A 22,648-nucleotide genomic window follows, 5' to 3' on the forward strand; every position below is an offset into this window, starting at 1 on the left:
GTTTGACAGCATCGCCAAGGGTATAATTGTATTTTTCGGCCTTAAGTTTTTGCTTGGCAATCTCTTGATCAGTCTGGAAAAAGTTTCCTGCTTCTGTTCCAATGTTTGCCATGATGAAGATGAAGAAGAGTGTCGGAGTTGTTCACCAACGTGCTCTGGTTTGGACGAAGTGTATGTAGGACTGTTTACAGTGTTTTTCACTTGAGATTGAGACAAATTTGGATTTTCTTTTTAGGCGAATTAGATTTAATATTTGATCACTTTTTGAGGAAAATCTTTGGGAGTCTACACTTTTCTTTTATGCAGACAAGATATTCTTCAAGGCAATTGTTTGTGTTGCTGTTGGTTGACTCTAAAAAATTGTGTCAAAATGAACAAGTACCACGAATTCATTATGTTCAACAGTTATATTATCTTAATAACCTTATTTACTACTATTATAAAAAAATAGCATTTTCCACACAGTTATTGTTAGTGTACTGCATCTCCTTTTAAAATTAGACATAAAATGGCTCTAATATATCTTGTTTGTCTTAATTTACAAGATATTTTGCCTAAAAAAAAGTATGCACTTGTTTAGATTCTTCTCGAAAAGTGCCTAAAAATCAAATCTACTTTATCTAAAGAGCACTGAATTAATGAAATTTGGTGAAGCTGCATATGGTAATTTCTTATTGTCCATTAATAGAGGAGGCGTTATCTAATGGAAAAAGTGTGGCTGCTAAAAAACAAAGATTGAACAAACGCAGTAAAAAACAAAGCACTCCGGCAGTAGTTGTGGAAACCTATCAATTGATGAGAACATCATACTGTGTCAAATATAAGAAAAATAAATCCTCATAAATTTCAATCTTTTTTTTTAAATAAATTCGACCTTTAAAGATCGAATAAATTAATTACATATACAATAGACACTCCTGGCTACCCTATACCTTAATTTGAGAGTGAGAGAAGAAGCTTGATTTTGAGGAAATGTTTAATGGAAAATGTGAGTAGAAAATTACGAATTTCCTAATTTTCCACTTACATTTTCCATTAAATCGCATCAACCGAGAAAAACGTATAACAATCATTGGAAATTAAATAACCGTTTAAAGCAAAAATGGATAAAAAATTGAATTTTCCACTAGATAACGTGTCGTCTGATAGAAGAAGTATGTAAAGAAGAAGTACTAATTTATATGATATTTAGTAAAAGTTTAAGCTATAACTTTGATATCTGATATATATATATCTACTACTATGTGCTATTTTCTAAATACTATGATATTAATGAAGGCATGTATATTGCTTAATTGATTCTTTTTATTAAAGATTATACACCTGTCTTTTGTTGGCAATGCTATGTCTGAATCCTACTTTTGAAAAACCAAAAGACAGATTCCCTGTGACCCTCTAAATTTATTGAGATCTCTAATGAGCATGCAAGTAATCTTGACAGCTAAGCTGCGCATAATGCAAATATTTCTCTGCCACCCCTGCTCAATTTACTTTCTTTTTTCAACTTCACTAGCTCATATTTTATCAATACTAGCCTTGTTTAAACTATTAAGCGCGTTTCTTTTAGACGTCTTAAACATTTTAAGCTTTTTTATCGCTAGGATACGCCCGAGATACCGAATGATAAGCTATTAGATTTGAATAATTTTATGTTATCTTTAATTCTTGTACTGGGTTGAAGAAGTTGAGAAGATGTTTTGCATTGACTGCAATAATATGGTGGCGTAAAAAGTGGGATATATATAAAAAAGAGAAAAATTGGTGCTTAATTAAAATTCCACTATAAAACACTTTAAGCCCTAGAAAGTTTGCTATAATTCACTAAAATCGCCTTTTTTTTTTCTCTATAGGGTATGCTTATATATGCATATATATACATTGTGTTTATATTAAAGTTATCATAGTGCTGTTTATCTCTTTCAATTTCTTTGTGGTCTCGACTAATTATAGATCTTTTAAGAAATGTATTGCTATCTATTTGTGCATAGTTGTAAATTCGATAATTATCGTCAATCTTTTCTTGGACCAAGTATTTGCCTTCCCTTATTGTTGTTCAGTACTTTAGAGAGATTAGAATATAGAGGCAGCAACAGAATACTCCTGATATATGTATATATATATATACGTGCGCGTATAGGAATAACATTTTCTCTGCGGAATATTTTAGAAGCAGGGATATTAATATTCAGGAATTGGGGGATTACTTTTTTATGAAAAAATAATGTATATTAGTATACATGATATAAAAAAAAAGAAAAAGTTATAGAGATATATGCAAATAATCGAATGTATAATGTATCAGGTGATTCAAGATCACCGGTTAGTAATATAAGAGCCCATCGACTTGTGCCTAGAAAGCCTTGTATCGTTGAAAAGAGCAGTTCCAACTGACATGGTATCATACATAGTCTGGGAAGGTACAGTTTTTGCCCCGTGGCTCTGGCTTCGCTTAAGAGCTGATGGTTGTGAATTCCTTGCGTACCGAGGGAAAGCAGGCTTGGTTGTCTGTGCAGGAACAGGTGGAGGAGGAATGTTTTGCTGATTAGGATGATTATTAAGGTGTCTAGTCGTAATAGAAGAAGCGTTACTGGATAAACTACTCGTGGAAGCACTTCCGGTTAGAGCACCATTATCATCAAATGGGCTGCGAGGAGTTGTTTTTGCGTTAGGTTCATCGTATTCATTATCAAAGGGGTTGGTAGACTTTGGCTTGTAGACAAATTTCTTAGTCAGAAGCAATGACTGCCCAGTATCTATGCCAGTAGGATGAAATCGCTCAAATGAAGAACTATCCATTGCTGAGTGAGATGTCAATAGAGGTGGTTTAGCTGTTGGTGGGTCATTTAATGGATTGATTGATGGGAGCTCTGGGGGGAATTCAAGAGAGGGGGCTGAAAAGGGGACTGAACGAGAGCGAGAGTGTGTATAGGTTGTTCTTTCAATATTGGGTTTTGCAGGCTGGCTGCTCATGCTTGGTACCTGTGTTACTGAGTAAGATTGGTGTGACTGTTGCTGATGATGATGCTGTGGCTGATGTGGTTGCTGTGGCTGCTGCGGTTGTTGTTGTGGTTGCTGCAATTGATGCGATTGCTGTGGTTGTGGTTGTGGTTGCTGCAGTTGTTGTGGCTGGTTTTTCCATACCAAATAGCCCGATGGGTCTTGAGGTGGACTATAGATCACATGTAATGGTGGTGGTGCTGGCGCTGATGCTGGCGCTGGTGGCGACCATATTGGAGGAGAACGAAAAGATTCTTGAGTTTGAAAAGCGCCATTCGAAGGATTTGGTGCAGACAATTGCTGTCCCCACCATGATTTTCTTGTACTTGTGGCCCAAGAAGGCTTTTCTGTGTTACTATTCAGACTATGCGAGGGTTCCGGGGGCGGAGTGGTGCGCCGAGAAACAGCCGGTTTAATTAAAGCGTCAATAGGATTAGTATTGAAGCGGGGCACTGGTGCTGAAGGAGAGGTAAGTGCAGTTGATAATATCAGTTCTTAATTGATTCAATTCGTTCAACTTGACTTTAGTTTACAAGCATGCTCACCTCCCAAAAAGATCAAATCGCGGGTGATTTGCCTGCCATTTTGGGCATGGGCAATTAACCGAAGCATTGCATAGAACTCGATCTCGCTCAGGCCGCCCACAGCATCCTGGAACAATTGAAGTATCTAGATAATAGGATAAGTGACTGTGTGGAGTCCCATTGAGTTAACAAACCTCTTCTAGCTTCTTGTCTGGTAGGCCGCAGTCACCCAGAAATACAAGTGCAGTTTTATTTTCAAGTTTACCGAGTCCAAAAGGGTCCAAGTCTTTCCACCATGATCTATACGCTTTCTGTTCTCTTTCTGATAATTCACTGAGATTAATCGATGGTGGTCCACAAGGCTCCTCATCTGCTAATGGGGGCTGAGTAAGATTCGAATGGCGTTTAACAAATTGCTGTGATCGTCGTTCCTCGACGTCTTTGGTGCGTAAAAAGGTGCTTTTTAGTTTCTGCATTGTAGATGTTGATGGGAAGGAAAAAGGAGAGGGGTGGAGAAGGGTAAGAAAGGGGCTGCAAGACAGCATGATATTTGTCCATACGTGACAGCCGACTTTTTGTCCTACATGGGCAGTCTCCCACCTGGGCATCAACATGGGTGGGCCTCATGCGTGCGACGGCCCCTATGACGGTGTCATTAAAATCTACCACATGTGAGTAAAGAATTCATCCTTCTTATAACTAATTAAATTTGACAACATTTATGTCTTTCGTGTACTCTGCAGGCTAAGTATGGCTATCCTTTTATAGCAAAAACAGGTGTTTGTAAGATTATATTCAGTATTTGAGGCCATGTATTTATGTATATATTGGTAGAAATAAGTAAATGAAAGCAAGAAACATATAATGAAAGTTGAAAGAGATAGAAACAAATGCTCGTATAGCAGAAATTGACAGTGAAGAAAGATTCTCAACATGATTTTAATTCTTTCCAAAGAACTGGACCATGATCTTGCGTACAAAATTTGAAAGAACATCTGGTTCATCTTGATAAAACGACATTATAACGGCCATGGCAGCACTGGACATCAATACTTCAAAATGCTTCAACTTGAAGATCAATCGATGCTGGTAGGCAATCAAGTAGAGACTCTGGATAGCTTTTGGAAGTACATACAAAGCTAGCTCACTGCGTCTCTTCTTATCTTCAATAAATATGGATGTGTAAGCGCATACAAAACCATAGCAGAAGTGGAAATATTTGCTGTTCATCGACGTAATTCCCATATCTACTAGTTTACGGTGTACGCACACCTGAGCCTGATAAATGGACACAAAAGACGCCAGAAATGCGCCTGATTTGATTGTGTTGATAGCAGTTCTTGACAGCATCTTTACGGGGCTATTATTAAATAAGCAATTAAAAGCTGCAGATTTGTTTGTGTATACTTCAACTTACGATTCGAGTACACTTTTCGTTCTCAGGAGAAGCAACGGTACAAAGTGAAGGGTACCATATACCGGCATCATACTCTTGAATACAAGCGAAAATCTCTCGATTGCTGTACTATTACAACTGTCCATCCATGGATGAACTGCCTCACTGTCGATAATTAAAATCAAATCAGAATATATATCCAAGTCATGTGGTTGTCTTAACATAACCTTACCAGGGAGTTACTACTGGTAGAGATGACAGTTTGCTTACAACGTCAATTGCATGCTGAGTAGGTCTGTGTCTTTTAATAGCATGGAGCGCCTCACCAGCCTCAAATGGGATTTTGCGGATATTTTTGGCATTGAGGCGTAACAGAGACTCAGGTACTCGTGCTGCCTTAACCATAAATACATAGAAATCTGGCGGGAGTGTCTGGGGTTGCATCTGGCAATAGCAATATATATTAATAGTAAATAAATAAACGAATGCATTTATGAATTTAATCTCTATATACTTACTGTATACGCATACAAAATCTGTGCGCAAGTCAAACCAAACAAGAGAGAGTCTCCGTTCTTGAAGTAAAAGATATCCCTGGCTTTTCCTGCGTTGTAAATGGCCTGAACAGCTCTATCGTTTCATACAAATTATTTTTCCTTCTCTTTTACTATGTTTCCTACAAATCGATCTGGCAACTGACCTGACCAATAATTGCTGAGCAATATCTACTCGTCTATTGGGTTTCTCGAATAATATGGCTAGACCAGCCGCTGCACCTCCCACAAAACCATTGAGACGATCTTCTTTACCACGGTAGAGTCTCATGCCATTGTTGACTGATTTCCATAGCAAGGCAAACGATCCAAACATGGCTCCGAAGCGTAAAGCATCAAGGTTTTTAAACGACGCGGCAAGTATATTGGCGATCGGAGCCCTGGAAACAAAGGTTTTTTTATTATTTTTATTATATTTTATTACAAGTTGGCGCGGATAATGTATTTATTCAAAAAGGCTTACTTCTTTCGCATGACTCGCAACAAATACAAGCAGAAATTAACACCAGCTCGGACTCCGTAAGCCAACAAAAAGGCACCTGGAAGTTACGTTTTATGCAAAATTAGTCCATCTTCCTCTTCTTTAACCAAAATACATACGTGCTCCTCCCTTGAGTGCATGATGTATCAGTTCCTCAAGATTGCTCGGTCGGTGCCAGTCTTTTGGAACTGGATTTTCTTGTGGGGGTCTGTGTAGCTTAACCTTCAGCCGCTGATATGAAGAAACTCTGTGTGGAGGCTTTGGTGGCTCCATGGCAGAACAGAACAGAGAGAGCAAAGAAGCCCTACTCTGATCTCCGCCTGGCTAAATAAGTACTATGTTGGGGAGTCTGTGACTCGATTTTGCCCCAGCTCACGTGCGTTACTGTCTATTTTAAAGTCCTATGGAAAATGGCTTGAAATGAACTGATCATTGAGATCGATTGCATTTTGATTCTACTCTTTCTACCCTGAACTGTTATGCCGAGTAGCTCTGTCTGTGAACCAGACTAAAATAAAATGGAATGGATATTATATAATCGACAAAAATAAAGTGAAATACGATAATAAAAATGAAAATTCTCACGTTATTTAACATCTTCATAAGGTTCCCCATACATTGGCTGTGCACGGACTGCGTCTCTTCTTTCCCGTTTAACAAATCTCTGGTATCCACAATTTGAATTCTGACGAATCATTTTTAACTTACTGCAAATATATAAGTTCAAAGGATATTTCCTGGGGTATATCTTTATCTATCTTATCAATGCGCGCCTTATATTAACAGTAAAAGGGGAACATGTATTCTGATTTGGAGTCTAAAATCAAACTGGCTGACAAATAACACAAGCCTTTAAGCTGAAAAGACACGATGCACTCAAACGTGAGTCATTCACAGCTATTGTCCGCATCTTCCGCCAGTCCAAGGATCATTTGAATCTTAACGTAGGGGGCGCGCGCCTTTTCTGAGCTCCTACATCTTTACATTTATATAAGTGTACCTCTTCTACACGCATAAAACACCTGTTCGTATATAGGCCCTGGTTTAGTTGTTGCATAGTAGGATAACGGTATAACACAAAACTAATTTTTCATAAAAAAAAAGAAGGGGTCGAAAAGTAAGGTTTGCTGTATTTCATTTAAAGAGATACAATGTTGTAAAAGCAAAAACAAAAAAGACGATTTTAGTAGGAGACTTTTTGGCAAGATTTTCCGGGTTTTAAGGGTTGTTTTAAGGTTGAATTTTGATTGAGCATTACTTTTCCCCTTCTTTTATATACAATATATACATTCAACTTAAATCTCTCTTGATTTTTGTTTTACTATTATTGTAGCTCAAAAGTAAAGGCACCTTTTAAATATCTCACTTTTATCTCACCATACTTTTGCAATCAGCATAGAGTACTTCTTTCCACTTTTCCAGGCAGTACAATAAAAATAATAACAAAAAAGAAAACAATGCTTGAAGAATATAACAGCTTAAGAAAAGGGTATCGTGGTGATCTGCTGTCCATAATCAGGCCGGAATATTTATCTTCTTTGTCTTCTCAATATTTATCTCCCATAAAAATCCTCTGGAAGTCCTTCTGCTGGTCGTATAGTACCTCAATTTTGAATAGCACGGGTAAAACTGTCAGGAATAGTATCATCATGCCTCAATTGGTTAAGTATATATCTAAAATTCACGACAGCCGCAATATTTCGATTCCATATACGATGCTTAAGCTATAACAAAGTAATGTCCTCCAAGCAATTTAGATCGGTAGATCTAAAAGGATTTATAATAATAATAATCCGGGACTGGTTGTAGTATTTACTTTAGAAGACCATGGAAGATCATATTTGGCGCTTGAGTGCAGCGATATGAGCAAGGGTTCTCGATTTGCTTGAAGGTTTGAGGGAAAGACTGGGAACACTAAGAACAGTGTTTGGAAGTACCAAATTCATTAACTAAACAAACATTGAGTCCGTGTTTGTGAAGTAAGCATCCCATTCCTATACCTTTGATTGGTTCGCGATATTGATCGTAGAATGTAGAACATTCTCCCATGACCAAGATAGAAGGTCGACCAAACACATATCTATCATTGCTTGTTAAACGTTCATTATCTTGGGATTGATTGATGTACAGAGGTTGGAAATAAGTAATGGCACACAAATGTCCGACTAGCACTATTTACACTTGAATGTTTTTGCTTCTCTTAATGTTTTGAATTAATTTTATCTTTAAAGTCGAGTCTACTCTACAAAACGATCACGTCTCTATATCCATGAATAATATATCAGCCTTTCAAAACGGCATCATTATTGGACTTCACATTGGAAGAATTAGGATTTGTGAAATTGCAGCAAGAAATAATGCAGTGATTCACAATTGGTAGCATTATCTATAAATACAAGACACGTCTAAGAAAATCAAGGAAGCTTACTCTTAAAAAAGGACATTTTCATTAAATGTGAAACTTGATGGGCATCAGACTTTGACAGAGATCTTCCATGAAGTTGAATTTGCAACAGAAAGATTTGTTTGTACTAAAACAATAAGCCATACTTTGAATGAGATGAAAATGCACTATTTCGTGGTCCCCACAAAGCCACTACTAGTCGATAAAAATATTGCGAAGTGACATGCATGGTACAAAATAAAATAAAAAAGTAAAGAATTGGAATAAACAGTGAAATATTGTCTTATGCACTGATGAATCCATGCTATGATGCTAAAAAAAAATGAACGTAGTTATGGTTGGTGTCCGCCTCTGGAAAAGTGTCGGTCGGACTGTATTACCCAAAACGTACAAGTCAATGGAGGGTCTATTATATTTTGGCGGTTTAACTGGATGGGAAGTATAGGACCACTTGTTCTGCTCGAGGGTAATATGAATGCCTCTCAATATGCAAAGGCTTTCAAAGAGCATTTTGTGGAGCTTTATGATGGTCTTCCTGTCAGCACAAACTGTGGGTATATATATCAAGATAACGCTCTCTCGCATAATTCAGCTATTTTATAAAAATGCGAGAACAACATCGGGATAGGTATTCTCGACTGGCTATTAAACAACTTTAGTTTGAGCCTAATTGAGAACATTTGGAGCTTTCTTTATGGCTGTGTAATGTCTACAAGTGGCAGGCCAATTACCGCAGAAAGACTATGGGAGATTTTACAAGAATGGAACACAATCACTCTAGACGTTTGCTACAAACATTGTATTAGCATGAAAAGCTGTTTGACTTTTCTTCGAGCCATTGGATTTAAAAAAAATCCTGTCAAATGGGTCTTGTATTCTTATTATTATTTGATATATGCTTTGCAGAGTAACCCCGCACACGCGCACACACGCACACACACTCTAAATATTAGCTATATGTTACTTAAGCATATTTTGTGAAAGGTTTGAAAATATAGTACACTTAATATTTTATAGTTTTTAAATCAAATACTAGATAAAACTCAATGAAACAGATCGTGTTTCAGTATTATCATTTTCAAAAAAAGTGAAATAAATCAAATGTTTCTTATCTCTATAGGAAAAGTAATGCAGGTTGAAGATATACATACATATCCCAAAGGTTAGAATAAGAGAGTAAAGGGGAAGATATCTTGGAAAAAATGTTCATTAATATATTTCTATTGACCATGATATGGTTATTGACTTTATCGAAAGAGATAGGAAAGAAGTTTGATAGTATATGCGATCTAGAGTGGAAGACATAAAAGCACATAGGGAAACCTAGGCACAATAACAAACTCTTTACACTATTGATATTGTCCAAAGTGGTGAATATGTGAAAGATCTCTAGCCTAATACGTGTACCACCTAGTTTATAGCGTATAATGTGATGTCAGTCGTAACTGTGGAAAAAGGAAAAGGTTCTCTATTCAAGGTCACGGTCATTATATTATGTTGAAAGACTTGCAAAAAGTCGCGATGTTATGCAAAATTCCCATGATATTCAATACATGGACAGTATTTTGGGCAGCAAAGATGTTGGTTGAACTATGAAACTTTACTTGCTGCTACTTTCGGTATCTGTCTGTGTGTGTGTGCTTTATCAACTCTCTGAGATCAATATCTCTAGCAGCTTCCAGAGTTCATCCCCCTTGGCTACTGGAAAGTCAAGTACTCTGAAGGTCTTGCATGTTTTTTTTGTTGAACTTATATGTGTACCAGCAAAATTTTAGAGCTGTCAGTAAGCAATATATACCAACTATATTAGCAGTTAGTTTTCTACGGTTATTTTTCGACATTGAAGGCTTGGCGGAGGATGTGTCATTTGTAGCTTTAACGTAATTAGTATAGTAAGCTTCATTATGTCTGTTAGGTATTCCCTTACGTCAAACAAAGTCTTACAGCGGCGTTAATCTCGTAGGTAATGTGGGTGTGGATCAGGGGGGGTGCCTATATTTTTATCCTTTGATTTTAATAAACCAAGGTTGAAAACCTCGACTTTGAATCAATTAGCTGTTTATGATTCTATAAGTGCACTACATACGCCGATGTTTTTCTGAAGAAAAGGTGTACTTACGATACATGTCCATCTTGTTCGCTGGCCTTTAGTAAAGATGTATTATAGTAATTATTTTAATATCTGTTAAAGAACAGTTCTTAATTTTGGTAAAAAAAGGAAAAAAAAAAATTATACGAAAATAGCCTTTAATTTGTTATGGATATTTGAATATACATTTTTTTAACTCAATTTAGGTCTTGGAAATAAAATTATTTCTATGTATTACCAAATCCCCCACAGTAACCTTCGCACAAACTGTGAAATTATGCTTACCAAGCTTATCCGGGGGTTTTTTATATTTCCATATTTGTCAAGGCTGCACCAATAGTTCATGACCATCACTTGTCCTATTTAAATAGGCCTGCTTATCTTCTCTCCTTTTTTGCTTTACTTTGAAAAAGAAGGATATTTCTTTGTATATTCTGTGTGTACCTGCGTGCAGATTATAAAGCAAGTGTGGATAAATTATCAAAGTGAATAGGTCATTGTCGTGGTACAAACTGACATTTACCCATGAAAAATCCAACAGCATAAGCAAGATAAGTGATACAAACGTGTCATTTTACTTTAGTCATTGTGGGGTCGGGTTTCCTACAGCGACAATGCTTAGATCTGTGCAACTTAACCCCGATTGTAATACAGAGGTCTCTATCAATGGAATGATGATTAGGCTTCTCAATGAATAGGTATTAGGGGTCAGTCATCATACATCGGCAATAATATGATCCGTACATTATTACATGTTCGGGTAGTAATATTAGCTAGTAGAATCTAGCAGGCTTCACTTTAAGGTCATAGACACCTCGCACACAGTCTTCTACACAATCTTCTACACACTTACATATAATGTGTCCAGCTTTACTGCAAGCAAGCAATATTTGTTCAATTGCCACTTAAGACATAAACTTATAGATAAAGCGTATATCAAAAAAATTTACAATTCATTCTAACCCTTCTATCTGTTCTTTTTTCTTTTTTCTTTTTTTTTTTTTTGGTTTCAGGCACTTGAATAGTTCTTTTTAACTACAGCTTTCTTAATCAGTTCAATTTTTTTTTATACTTTCCAGGGCTACATAATCTGTTCAAGAGGACTCCATAGCGGAGATGTGTTACAGCCTCTTTTTCTGAATGACATAGACTAGATAAAACTAAATAGCCCGTGTGATTGGATGATCTTATACTTTGCTGATACTACAGATGCCAATTTTCGGCAATTAAAATAAATATTTTTAAAATGTGGGGGATCTTATGGGTGACGTTTATTGAAAGACAGATGGAAGAAAGGAATATGGTAGTCATTTTTTTATACAGGAGAGGAAGTTCAAGTAAGGGGGAGGGTAATAATCTAGGCCTTGAACTGATCCTCAGTAACGCCCTTGCCCATTGCGGCAGTTGCAGCAACACCACCAGTGACGACCTTGATAAGCTCATCAACATAGTTGGCGCCAGACCACTTCTGATGCTGGAGAACATCAACATTGTTCTCGCGTTCTTTGCGCTGGACGTTGGTGACATAACCGAGCATACCCCGCTCCTTGAAGCTCTTGGCAAAGACGGCGGTGGCCAAAGCATTGGCGTGGAGACCACCGAGAGTAATGAACTGCCAGGCAAAGCCAAGAGAGCCCAAAGACTGGATGAAGGTGCCCATGGCCTGATCGTTCAAACCAGCAGCGTCCCTATGAAAATATAATTTAATACCCAATATTGTCTTTAAATAAATATAACAACTTACCAGTTGAATGAGGGAGAAAGGTTGTAGCAGAGGAGAGTATCGGGATGGACAGCAAGGACACCCTTGGAGAACTGTTCGGCCTGCGACAGGATGGGCTTCTTGGTCTCCATCCACAACATATCAGCGTAAGGAGCATAGGCGATGGCACGGGAGGTTGCGGCCTCAGTTCCACCCTCGTAACGGTAAAGACCCTCACGAACACGGGGAAGATCCCAGTCCCAGAAGATTTCTACACCATAGGTCTTGGCGAGGGCTCTAGCCTCAGCGTTGGACTTAAAGTGAATCTTCTCAAGGAATTCCTCGGCCTGCTTGGCCTTGCCAGCCTTCTTGAGCTCATCGGCAACAGCGGTACCGTAACGCTTAAGGCCAGCCTTGGCGATCCAGTCGTCCTCAACAGCCTGGAGCTCACCACCTTGCTTTCCGGCAGCTTCAGCTTCAGTCATGACAGTGGCCAAAGCACGGAGGTTAGGGTTGGTTGTACCGACAAGGAACTCGTGATCACGGGTGTCGATGTTGCTGGTAAGGAGGGTGGCGGCCTCAGCATCAGAACGGGCAACAATCAGGTTCTCAACTCCCATAATATCATACTGGACACGGATAGCGACCAGACGGTTGATGTGCTCACCAATGGGTACAAGAACCTTACCAGCCATGTGTCCGCACTTCTTAGTGCTAGGAGACTGATCCTCAACTATAAACAACGAATCAATAAACCATTGCGTGCTCATCAATATATATGTATATATAGAAACACTTACCATGCATTCCAGCAGCACCACGCTCAACGAACATTTTAGCAAGCTTCATAACAGCGGTAATACCACCATGACCGGTGTCACCATCGGCAATGATGGGGCGCAAGTAGTCGATCTTGGGGGTCTTTGCGCGTTCCTCAGCAGACATGGAGAGACGGGCCTCACGCTGCTTGCGGTCGTGGAAAAGCTGGGCGAAGAAGAGGTGCTCAACCTTGTTGGGAACAGTGTCCATGGGGTAGTCGGCCAGATCGGGTCCGGGCTCGTTGCTTGAGGAGGCAGTAGAAGAGCATTGCCATCCAGAGACATAGACGGTCTCAAGGTAAGGGGCCATCTGAGTGACCTGGACAGGATCAAGAGCACCAAATGTGTGGGTAGTGGTGCCGTTCTTCTTGTGGCCCTGGAGGATCTTCCAGACCTTCTTGGCCTGAACATCAGAGCGGTAAGCAATAGGGAAGTTACCACGCTTGGAAACAATAGCCTCAGCGGTGTAAGGACGCTTGACAAGTCTGAAACGTGGGGATGCCCACCACTGCTTGACTTTTTCAACTTCCTGCTGGAATTCAATAGCTTCTTGATCGTAAGACATGGTAATGTGTGAAAGAAAGATGAAGATCTCTAACTGAAGATGACCTGGGTTTTTATATCTTTTTTGGTCCCTTTTAACTTCCTCATTGGATCTATGTATTAAATCACTGCTATTGGCATATGGGAGTGTCAAGAAACAAATGCATGTGATCTTTATTAAATTACCGCCACAGAGCCATCTTTTCTCCACGTGAATCCAGGCGACCCCTTCTTAGCTATTCGTCCGATTATGCCCTCGAACCCGACCTCTCCGCACCTCTCCACACATTTCTTATTTGTCCGCTGTATGAAAGATGAACTTCTATTGTTTAACCGCTTCTCCCCACTGGTTGATAGACCAGCCATTATCCTCTGCTATTTTATCTGTTGCCTCTCCTAAAACAGCTACAGAATAATGTCCATCTTTTTCTGATCCCAACAAGTACGTCTCAGCAGCTGCCTTAATATCATCCTGAGTCACCTTAAGGAATTCTTCGCGTCGCCTACCGAATTTTAAAAGAAAGCACTGTCTTAATGAACTAGCTCACAAACGTATATAAAAGTTAAAACTTACCATTGTCGCATTTCATCCGATATTCCGTTCACAAACTGAAGCATGCCCTCCTCGGAAACACTTTGAGGTGAATCAATACCCTGGAAAATTGACAATTTCGCCTCTGTGATCTCCTGGTCACTAAAGACGCGCTTGGTAACCCAGTCTATCGCGTTATGGTAGCTATCCAGGGTAGCTAAAGTGCGGGGATCTCGATAAGAATAAAAGGAGAACAGACCGTTCAGTCCCGCATAACGCGCGCCTCCACCATAAGCTCCATTCTTCTCTCGGATCTCACGGTGCAAATAATGGTTGGTCATCAATGATGACAAGACTTGAAGCTTAGCACCATCTGGATGAGTGTAAGGTACACCTCGAATCACCTTGGCTGAGAAATTGACAGCAAATGGAAGGGGGAAAAAAGTCTTCTTGTACTCTGGGGTAAAAGTGTTCTATATTTCATAAATTAAATATAAGAGGAAAAAATGATGAGCAGCCAAATAACTCCCTCTTTTTTTTTGGAAAACTTACTGGATCACAGACCAATGGCTTGCCTTGAATAGGAAGACTAGAGATAAATCCAGAAAGAGCCTTTTCATTACTAGACACAGCATCTTCACCACAGGTAATGGCCACACGAAGGGAAGACTGCTTCAAGACAGCATCAGCAATTGTCTTTAGCTTGTTCACCACATCAGACAGATCTTCTTTAGCAGCCATCTGGCTCATAAAGTTCATCTGGCTCATTCCGCCTAGAAGCTCAGAGTTGCGCATTGTAGGAGTAAGTGTAGAACCAGCATAAGCACGTGCAAATACATGGCCTGAGTCAGCAATAGAGTTGACAAGTCCGCTTGCATTCTAGTACGTTTCATATCATTAGACTATACGTGTACGTATTCACCCCCCTCTGCTCCCCAAGTTGAGTGACGATACTTACGCCCATGATCAAGGTTTTCAATTTATCAGTATTATCAAAGTTAGTTTCACGCACAAGCTTAGTCAGAATTGTATACATCTTGTCAATATTACGATCCAAGCAGTTGCCAGACAACACGAGACCCTCTTCCATAAGATCAATATCTATTTGTCAGCGGATCAGATTAGTATACTAGACTTTGACTACTAGCTTTTAGGAACTTACCCGAATGGCTTGTTGAGGTTGTAGTAGAGGCTCTCAAGCCACCCGTAAAAAGACGGATTTCATCGTCAATGGAGGCCATGGTTTGTTCTCGAGTGCCGAGTGATAAAAGAGACTACGTAACGATTAAGTCAATGGTGCGTATATAAAGCACTAAAGTTACTTACATCGCAGAAAAGTGGGAGGTACATCTTCAACTCATCTGACAAAACTGGTAGTGTGCTAATAGCTCTAAAGTAAGTAATGCCATTTGTGGCGGTGGTTCTCCATTGAACAGGAGTATTGCAAATGCCACTGTGGTCTAGTACAGTGCGCTTAGCCTTTGGTGAAATGTCCTTGAGTGTAAGGGTGGGTAGGCATGACAGATTCTCGGTCTTGTCTTGAGCAGATTCCAATGCTTTCCCTTGCTCAAGAATCTCAGTCTTATCTGATTCAGTCAAAGAATTGACTTTGACGGCTAGGCGTTCTTTTTCTTCTGCAACAAGGTCGGTGGCATATGATGCATCAGGTTTCATGGTGAAGACAAGCGTGTGGGGGTTATTAAGTAAGTATTTTTCGATACGAGATTCAAAGAAGTTTCCTTTGTCGAGCCCTTGTTTGAGAGCATCGAGATTCTATACAACCAATTTAAATTAAATACGTAAAATAAACAAATAAACAAACACGAAATAATTACTTTGTTAAGCTGCAGAAGATCAACAGGATCAACACCATTAAACCAGCCAGAAGTAATACCATGCATGATAGTTAAGCCAAAGTCGGCAGTTTTCTATTTAAATTATGATAATATTAGTTTTTTTTTTATATACTTGCTTAACCAGACTTTTTAATCAGTGAGTAGTACTTACATGCTTCTGGCCGAGCTCGAGCTGGTGAATGGCAGCTTCAATACGTATAGGGTCAAAGCCTTCGGTTTTAACTTGTTCCAATACTTCTTTAATGCGCCCTTGAACCTATAGCAGTTTTTTTAATACACAGTGGTTTCTAAATCACATTATGCCACTTACCAGCTCAACATCAGAATCTTTTACACCCTGTAAGCCAATCGAAAGACAGGTGGATCTATTTTGATTGTGAGTACCTTACACTAAAGTAATAAATGCAAAATAACGACTTTCTTTACCTTGTGGAGCTGTCATAGCCAGTGTTAACAGAGAACTCTGTTCCCAAGTTAGTATCTATAAGAGCCTTGTACATCGGAGATGCATGTCCATCCAAAAGGAGGTATCCAAGTAGTCTCATAGAAAAGGTTTCAAAAGTGTCCTATTCGTTTCAAATTTATTTATTTAGTCGTAGATTCATCGTACAAAAATATCTAACTTACACTGGAGTCATTTGCTAGGAAAGAGAGTGAAATCTTGTTTTGCTTATCAGGAGGGCTCACTGTAAAAAGATGGTCCAGGTATTAGGCTTGATGTTTTACTTTGAGATCTTAAGCTTACGTGGGTCTGGTGCACATGTGCTTGTCGCCTTCTTTGGTGCAGTCCATGGAACAGCGACTTTGTTGACAGTGGGTGGGGTAATTCTCTCAAAATTCTTCAATTGTTCTCCTACTGCTGCCAAATGATCCTCCAGAGGGAAATTACCTAATCAATCGTTAATAACTGGAACGATGGTTTTGTAAAATTTACCATAAGTATAAAAGCGAGCATTGCTGGGGTGATAATGCTGGTTATGGAAATTAAGTAGCTCTTCATGGGAAAGATTTGTAATGTCGGAGGGGTCACCACCACTGGAGAATTCATACGTTGTACCAGGGAACATGGCTTGTTGCATGCGTGAATAGTACAGATAGTTCGAGTCCGACTAACACAAACTTATCAGTTGATTTCCAACTCTTTTCTTTCTGGATCTTACATATTGTCCCTTCATTTCATTGTAAACAACACCCTTGAATTGAATAGGAGTTGTTGTATCCGTAGGAACTTCGTGCTCTAAACGCCATCCTTCTTGTTTAAAGTCAAGTTTTGTGAGACGTGGATGAAATACGGCATCCATATAAACATTTCGTAGATTGGCATAATCCACGGGGTTTGTAGTTGCAAATGGATAGATTGTATAATCGCTCGCTAAAACAAACCGTACCAAAAAAATGAGTATTTACAAAGTAAATCATAGTAATCTCACACATTATACCTGTGAAAGCGTTCATAAATGTTGCTAAGCTGCGATTTAACATCTTGAAAAATGGATCGCGTACAGGGTAATGATCACTTCCACATAATGTAGTATGTTCCTACGTAGTAAAATGTGTTAGAATCATTCCGCACATTAACGTCCCCGCCAGTTCTATTCCTTAATTACCAAAATATGTGGAACACCTGTACTGTCACTGACAGGGGTATGGAATCCAACGGCAAATACATTATTGGAATCTTCCCGATTAATGTGTAAATGACGTGCACCGGTTTTCTCATGCTCCAAAGTGATCGCAGTAAGCTCGAGCTCAGGTACTCTTTTCACCTAAGGAATTATTGAAAAAATAGTTGCACATGTCAGACCAAATCTCTGTTTAATATGATCATTTTATTTATTTATCTATAATACACTCTACCTGTTTAACGGTGTAGCCATGAAGGCGATCACCTGTTGTGTAAGCTATGGAATTTTTTTAGTTCATGTATATATAAAGCTTTCTTCTTCTATTTCTCTATATTCTTACTGCTACTCGAGTATGGTCGAAGGAATGCAGCTCCTTTAGCTTTGCTTCGCAGCATGCGCGAGGCAAAAAGGATTTGTGTTGACATTACAAAAAAAAAGAACAATAGAAGGTTTACTTTTTGACCCGCTCAATAGTGAAAACTACCTAGTTGTTGACTTTTTATTTGTGACACGGTTGAAATTTCTAATCTGTTTTTTTTTCTTGTAATTTCTGGGTATAATCTTTATAGATCCAAGTGAGCAGTGTGAATTGACTCAATGTTAATTAAGCTTCGCAAAGTTGACAGGTTACTTCTTAGCACAAATTCTCTAATATATTATAGTGTCTGTAATATATGTATGTAGCCCCCGGTACTTACCTTAAAGTTCTATTGCTAATTTATAATTACATGACAGGCCTAAATATTAATAATTTCCCAGTTATATTTAACATATATTTTATATAAATTAGCCATATATATGCAATATTTATTATGCTTAACCTATAATGTATTGAGGAAAATCGGTAAGCAACAAAATAAGGTCAGGCATATATTCACCATATTGCTCCTGATAGAGGTCTGTCATCAAGCCACTATAACAATATTAAAATAAAACTGTAAAAATAAAATTATACAGCAAACCAAATAGAAGTGAACCATTGTTTTTATTTTTTCGAATTGAATTACCCGTTATTTTTCTATTAAACTTACATTATCTTTTTTAAGACATATTTCATATAATTAATTCAAACGGAATGATGGTATATTGGAAGTTAATATCATTGTGAATTATAGATCTCAGTGAGTAATATTATTAAATTTAATCCTTTTTATAACCTATAGAGAGTATAGCTCCGGCTTACAGAGAATTGTGTATCTGCGATTATCATTAGATTTAATTTGTGTTTATTTATCTATATATAGGCAATATATATACTTTAAAGTATCCAACAAGCTATATGTAAAGAGCCAATCGACAAGAAAAATTATTTCGTCTAAAAGGAAATCATCATTTCTGGTTTCTAATTAACTTCCACTGTTAATTATTACAATTGGAGTAATGCAATAATACTTCTAATCTTTTCATATGTAAATACATTAAGGTCTGCGATGTTTATATATATATATCTATCCAAGAGATTTATACTAAAATTTATATTATTTTCTTTATTTATCCTTAATATATTTCTCAATACATTATTACCAATCTTTATACATTTTTACAAACTTTTTTTTTGGTATTAAGCATAATTGTTTTTTTTTACTTTACCACTTTGATAAAGTTGTATATTGAGAGCATCAAGGTTGACAATAGATCTATCGCAATAAGAAAAGGTGTAATTTCGTGGGTAACTTTTTGACCGTTTACCTCTATGGAAAATAATATATATCTACTCTCTTGTAGATGTACAGATTTATCCATACATAAATGTACTTCCTTGCCCTTTATAAATATACATTTATATTGGATAATGCATGATGTAATTTTGGCATAAAATTACAATACATTTTAATTTATTGTATGCTCTCATATCAAATATACCACTTTATTGTGTCGGACATTATTTTGATGAATCCGAGAAATCGGGATAATTGACCGCAGCAGTTCTGTATGTCAAAGATACCTCATAGATAACGAACCGCAGTAATGTCTTGTAAAGATTAACCACAGTAACATCTTCTGAGCATCAACCGCAGTAAAAGGACTTCTCTTGTAATTAAATATAGTATAATAGTTTACTGCGGATAATGCGCAGTATTAGTTTAGAAAACTATATAAGACAATTCAATTCCTATCAATAAAAAGCACCTTTTATCCTCTCTTCGATTTTACATATACTCTCCGATCCCCAGTGGGTTTGACCTTTTGACTTTGCTATAGTAAAAGGAAGACCATCCCAGATCAGGAACGACAATTGTACTTACTATAAAACTTCCGTCTTATTTAGCAGTATAATAACTATATAAGACAATTCAATTCTATCAATAAAAAGTACCTTTTATTCTCTCTTTGACTTTGTTATAGTAAAAGGAAGACCAACCCAGATCGGGAACGACAAAAAACAAAAAGTTACTGCGCGGACCGGGAATCGAACCCGGGCCCTTCGCGTGGCAGGCGAAGATTATACCACTTAACCATCCGCGCTTCATGTCTTTATTGGCTTGTAATAAATATAAAACCAATAACCAAACAATATAAAAACAGGCAAAGAAGTGTACTTAATAGTAAAAAAGTATTTTAAAAAAGTATATTTAAAGAAGTATAATCAAAACAAGCAAAACAATATAGTGAATAAAAGATGATTTTATTATAGGCAATTTTTTATACTATTATATTCAATCTAGATTACTTTTTAAATATATAAAATAGTCAAAATTAGCCAAACTTACTAGATATTATAAATAAAGATAAAAGAATAAAAAATATAAAGAATATTATGATATTTCAGATACAAAACAATAGAAAAACAATAAATTTGATAATAGAGACTTATAGAAATACTTTGAGACTATATATAAATTGTTTTTTATTCATAAATAGAAAATGTTTCTTTTTATAAGAAAATACAATTTGCTCTTTTTATTACTGTGATGATCCAGATACTTGGATATTAGATTTATCACATATAAGAACATATTTATATTGGAATAACATAGTAGCTATCATCTTGTCAGTATAAAATATATAAAAACGATTAAGTAATCAGGCCTGTTGTAAATGAGTATTGATTACTGCTGAATCTGAGAGTAAGACTGAAGGATAAAATAATATCCTCAGCTATTCCAGTCAAACGGATCTCCCTTTATGATATTATCTAATACACAGATCATCATACACATAATTGATTATTTATTATTATCACCATGATATGGGATATATAAATACATATACATTATATATATGGCATCATTATATTTCATCTACATATTTCTTTTATTATACAAATACTTAATTGAGAGACTACAACTACAACTATCTAATATTATGAAACATTACCCAAGTATCTGGGTCGGAATACTAAAATATTACCAATAGCATAAATGCTCTTCTTTACCAAAACTCTTGGACTGATCTGACTGGAGAAGTATCATATCAATTGGTCTTTCCGGATCTTTCCAGAAGAACAATACTCCTGGAAGATGACTCATCGTAATAAAGATTACTTAAGCACACACTGAATTACAAATTAGAAAAACATATAAATATCAGTAGATAGTTCCGTGTAGAAAGACAATCGAATTTTATCATTCTTTACTTTTCTTTTGAAATAAACAACCTATACAAGTTCTCACGAATTCTTTCGTCTATATTATATTTTGCTTTATTTTCTCCCCACAACAAGGCCAATAATTATTACAGTTAGTACTATAGATAATATCTTAAAGATCATTAAGATAATTATGTCATACTGCTGGGTAAACTGTGTCAGATCAATATGGAGCTAATTTAATAGGAAGTCCTAAAGCTCTAGTGTAAAAGAGAAAAGAATAGCTAAGAGCTAAAGAAGTACAATTTATGACTTGATATCATAATTGTAACACCAACACTAGTTAAGCAGTAAATGTGGTGATCCAGACACTCGGATGTTGGATTTATCACATATAAGAACATATTCATATTGGGATAGCATAGTAGCTATCATCTTGTCAGTATAAAATATATATAAACGATTAAGTAATCAGCCCAATAATTATTACAGTTAGTACTGTAGATAATATCTTAAAGATTGTTAAGATAATTATATCATACTGCCAGGTAAACTGTGTCAGATCGATATGGAGCTAATTTAGTAGGAAGTCCTAAAGCTCTAGTATAAAAGAGAAAAGAATAGCTAAGAGCTAAAGAAGTACGATTTATGACTTGATGTCATAATTGTAACACCGACACTAGTTAAGCAGTAAATACACTCTAATAACCAAATATAGTAAAGGAAGAAAGCCTTAAGAAACTAAGACGTAATGACAAGAGCAGATTGTGTTTTCTTATAAAAAGGGACACTTTTTATTTATGAATAAAAAAAACTTATATACAGTCTCAAAGTATTTCTATACGTCTCTATTCTCAAATATTTTATTTTTCTATTGTTTTGTACCTGAAATACCACAGTAAATATACTCTAATAACCAAATATAGTAAAGGAAGAAAGCCTTAAGAAACTAAGACGTAATGACAAGAGCAGATTGTGTTTTCTTATAAAAAGGGACACTTTTTATTTATGAATAAAGACAACTGATATACAGTCTCAAAGTATTTCTATACATCTCTATTATCAAATTTATTATTTTCTATTGTTTTGTATCTGAAATACTACAGTTCTATCTGAAACATAAGAGCAATATGTCAGATCCATCATTGAATCATCTTCAAGAAGTACTTAAACTATTATTATAAAGCTGTTATGATAGCTCATATCCAGGGTGACTAGATATATTTCAATAAATATAAATATCATAGATAAAATAACTTTTATTAAGACAATTTGATTTGACTTAAACTTTTAATAAACATAATAAAAAAGAGTCTTAAAGTACTTATTGTTCTACCTTTTCACATATAAATATAACATACTGCTTAACTAGTTTTGATGTTATAATTAAAACATCAAGTTATAAATCATACTTCTTTAGCTCTTAGCTATTCTTTTCTCTTTTACACTAGAGCTTTAGGACTTCCTACTAAATTAGCTCCATATCACTCTAATACAGTTTATCTGACAGTATGATATAATTATCTTAATGATCTTTAAGATATTATCTACAGAACTAATTGTAATAATTATTGGCCCAATTACTTAATTATTTATAT

General features: G+C 36.7%; 8 protein-coding genes and 1 non-coding gene across 9 annotated transcripts; 3 read left to right on the top strand and 6 right to left on the bottom strand.

The window, feature by feature from the left end:
• Nucleotides 1-2,210: 2,210 nt before the first annotated feature.
• PHYBLDRAFT_157772 (hypothetical protein) lies at nucleotides 2,211-2,876 on the bottom strand (the record flags this gene model as incomplete). Its single annotated transcript, XM_018433674.1, has 1 exon — nucleotides 2,211-2,876. A coding segment is annotated over exon 1 (178 nt), but the record flags the coding sequence as incomplete, so codon positions are not given.
• A 250-nt stretch (nucleotides 2,877-3,126) lies between these two features.
• Nucleotides 3,127-4,008, top strand: PHYBLDRAFT_157773 (hypothetical protein). The gene is made up of 3 exons (XM_018433675.1): nucleotides 3,127-3,455; nucleotides 3,543-3,666; nucleotides 3,716-4,008. Exon 1 carries the CDS (start codon nucleotides 3,186-3,188, stop codon nucleotides 3,411-3,413), a length of 228 nt encoding a protein of 75 aa, XP_018295531.1. The 5' UTR covers nucleotides 3,127-3,185; the 3' UTR covers nucleotides 3,414-3,455; nucleotides 3,543-3,666; nucleotides 3,716-4,008.
• A 298-nt stretch (nucleotides 4,009-4,306) lies between these two features.
• PHYBLDRAFT_122406 (hypothetical protein) lies at nucleotides 4,307-6,235 on the bottom strand. Its single transcript, XM_018428871.1, has 7 exons — nucleotides 6,072-6,235; nucleotides 5,935-6,010; nucleotides 5,618-5,851; nucleotides 5,436-5,547; nucleotides 5,150-5,361; nucleotides 4,939-5,082; nucleotides 4,307-4,881 (listed from the first exon to the last, which is right to left on the bottom strand). The coding sequence occupies exons 1-7, from the start codon at nucleotides 6,223-6,225 to the stop codon at nucleotides 4,461-4,463; spliced, it is 1,353 nt and encodes a 450-aa protein (XP_018295532.1). The 5' UTR covers nucleotides 6,226-6,235; the 3' UTR covers nucleotides 4,307-4,460.
• Nucleotides 6,236-7,787: 1,552 nt separating this feature from the next.
• Nucleotides 7,788-8,039, bottom strand: PHYBLDRAFT_141380 (hypothetical protein; the record flags this gene model as incomplete). Its single annotated transcript, XM_018430581.1, has 2 exons — nucleotides 7,788-7,901; nucleotides 7,953-8,039. 2 exons carry the CDS (start codon nucleotides 8,037-8,039, stop codon nucleotides 7,788-7,790), a joined length of 201 nt encoding a protein of 66 aa, XP_018295533.1.
• A 639-nt stretch (nucleotides 8,040-8,678) lies between these two features.
• PHYBLDRAFT_141381 (hypothetical protein) lies at nucleotides 8,679-9,162 on the top strand (the record flags this gene model as incomplete). The annotated part of the gene is made up of 3 exons (XM_018430582.1): nucleotides 8,679-8,721; nucleotides 8,802-8,893; nucleotides 9,073-9,162. 3 exons carry the CDS (start codon nucleotides 8,679-8,681, stop codon nucleotides 9,160-9,162), a joined length of 225 nt encoding a protein of 74 aa, XP_018295534.1.
• A 786-nt stretch (nucleotides 9,163-9,948) lies between these two features.
• PHYBLDRAFT_60627 (hypothetical protein) lies at nucleotides 9,949-11,143 on the top strand (the record flags this gene model as incomplete). The annotated part of the gene is made up of 3 exons (XM_018440669.1): nucleotides 9,949-10,080; nucleotides 10,121-10,236; nucleotides 10,939-11,143. 3 exons carry the CDS (start codon nucleotides 9,949-9,951, stop codon nucleotides 11,141-11,143), a joined length of 453 nt encoding a protein of 150 aa, XP_018295535.1.
• Nucleotides 11,144-11,693: 550 nt separating this feature from the next.
• Nucleotides 11,694-13,539, bottom strand: PHYBLDRAFT_176950 (hypothetical protein). The gene is made up of 3 exons (XM_018437838.1): nucleotides 12,948-13,539; nucleotides 12,190-12,880; nucleotides 11,694-12,133 (listed from the first exon to the last, which is right to left on the bottom strand). The coding sequence occupies exons 1-3, from the start codon at nucleotides 13,528-13,530 to the stop codon at nucleotides 11,803-11,805; spliced, it is 1,605 nt and encodes a 534-aa protein (XP_018295536.1). The 5' UTR covers nucleotides 13,531-13,539; the 3' UTR covers nucleotides 11,694-11,802.
• Nucleotides 13,540-13,659: 120 nt separating this feature from the next.
• Nucleotides 13,660-18,731, bottom strand: PHYBLDRAFT_176951 (hypothetical protein; the record flags this gene model as incomplete). Its single annotated transcript, XM_018437839.1, has 17 exons — nucleotides 13,660-14,011; nucleotides 14,083-14,513; nucleotides 14,593-14,919; nucleotides 14,999-15,141; nucleotides 15,203-15,314; nucleotides 15,367-15,813; nucleotides 15,876-15,968; nucleotides 16,048-16,152; nucleotides 16,207-16,261; nucleotides 16,323-16,462; nucleotides 16,524-16,582; nucleotides 16,642-16,785; nucleotides 16,831-17,005; nucleotides 17,057-17,268; nucleotides 17,336-17,435; nucleotides 17,504-17,662; nucleotides 18,705-18,731. The coding sequence occupies 17 exons, from the start codon at nucleotides 18,729-18,731 to the stop codon at nucleotides 13,831-13,833; spliced, it is 2,910 nt and encodes a 969-aa protein (XP_018295537.1). The 3' UTR covers nucleotides 13,660-13,830.
• Nucleotides 18,732-19,916: 1,185 nt separating this feature from the next.
• On the bottom strand, nucleotides 19,917-19,987 carry PHYBLDRAFT_t75. Its single transcript has one exon. It is a non-coding gene; the product is annotated as a tRNA-Gly (tRNA).
• Nucleotides 19,988-22,648: the final 2,661 nt, after the last annotated feature.

This window comes from Phycomyces blakesleeanus (genome assembly GCF_001638985.1).
Source record: "Phycomyces blakesleeanus NRRL 1555(-) unplaced genomic scaffold PHYBLscaffold_4, whole genome shotgun sequence".
Classification (NCBI taxonomy): Eukaryota; Fungi; Mucoromycota; class Mucoromycetes; order Mucorales; family Phycomycetaceae; genus Phycomyces; species Phycomyces blakesleeanus.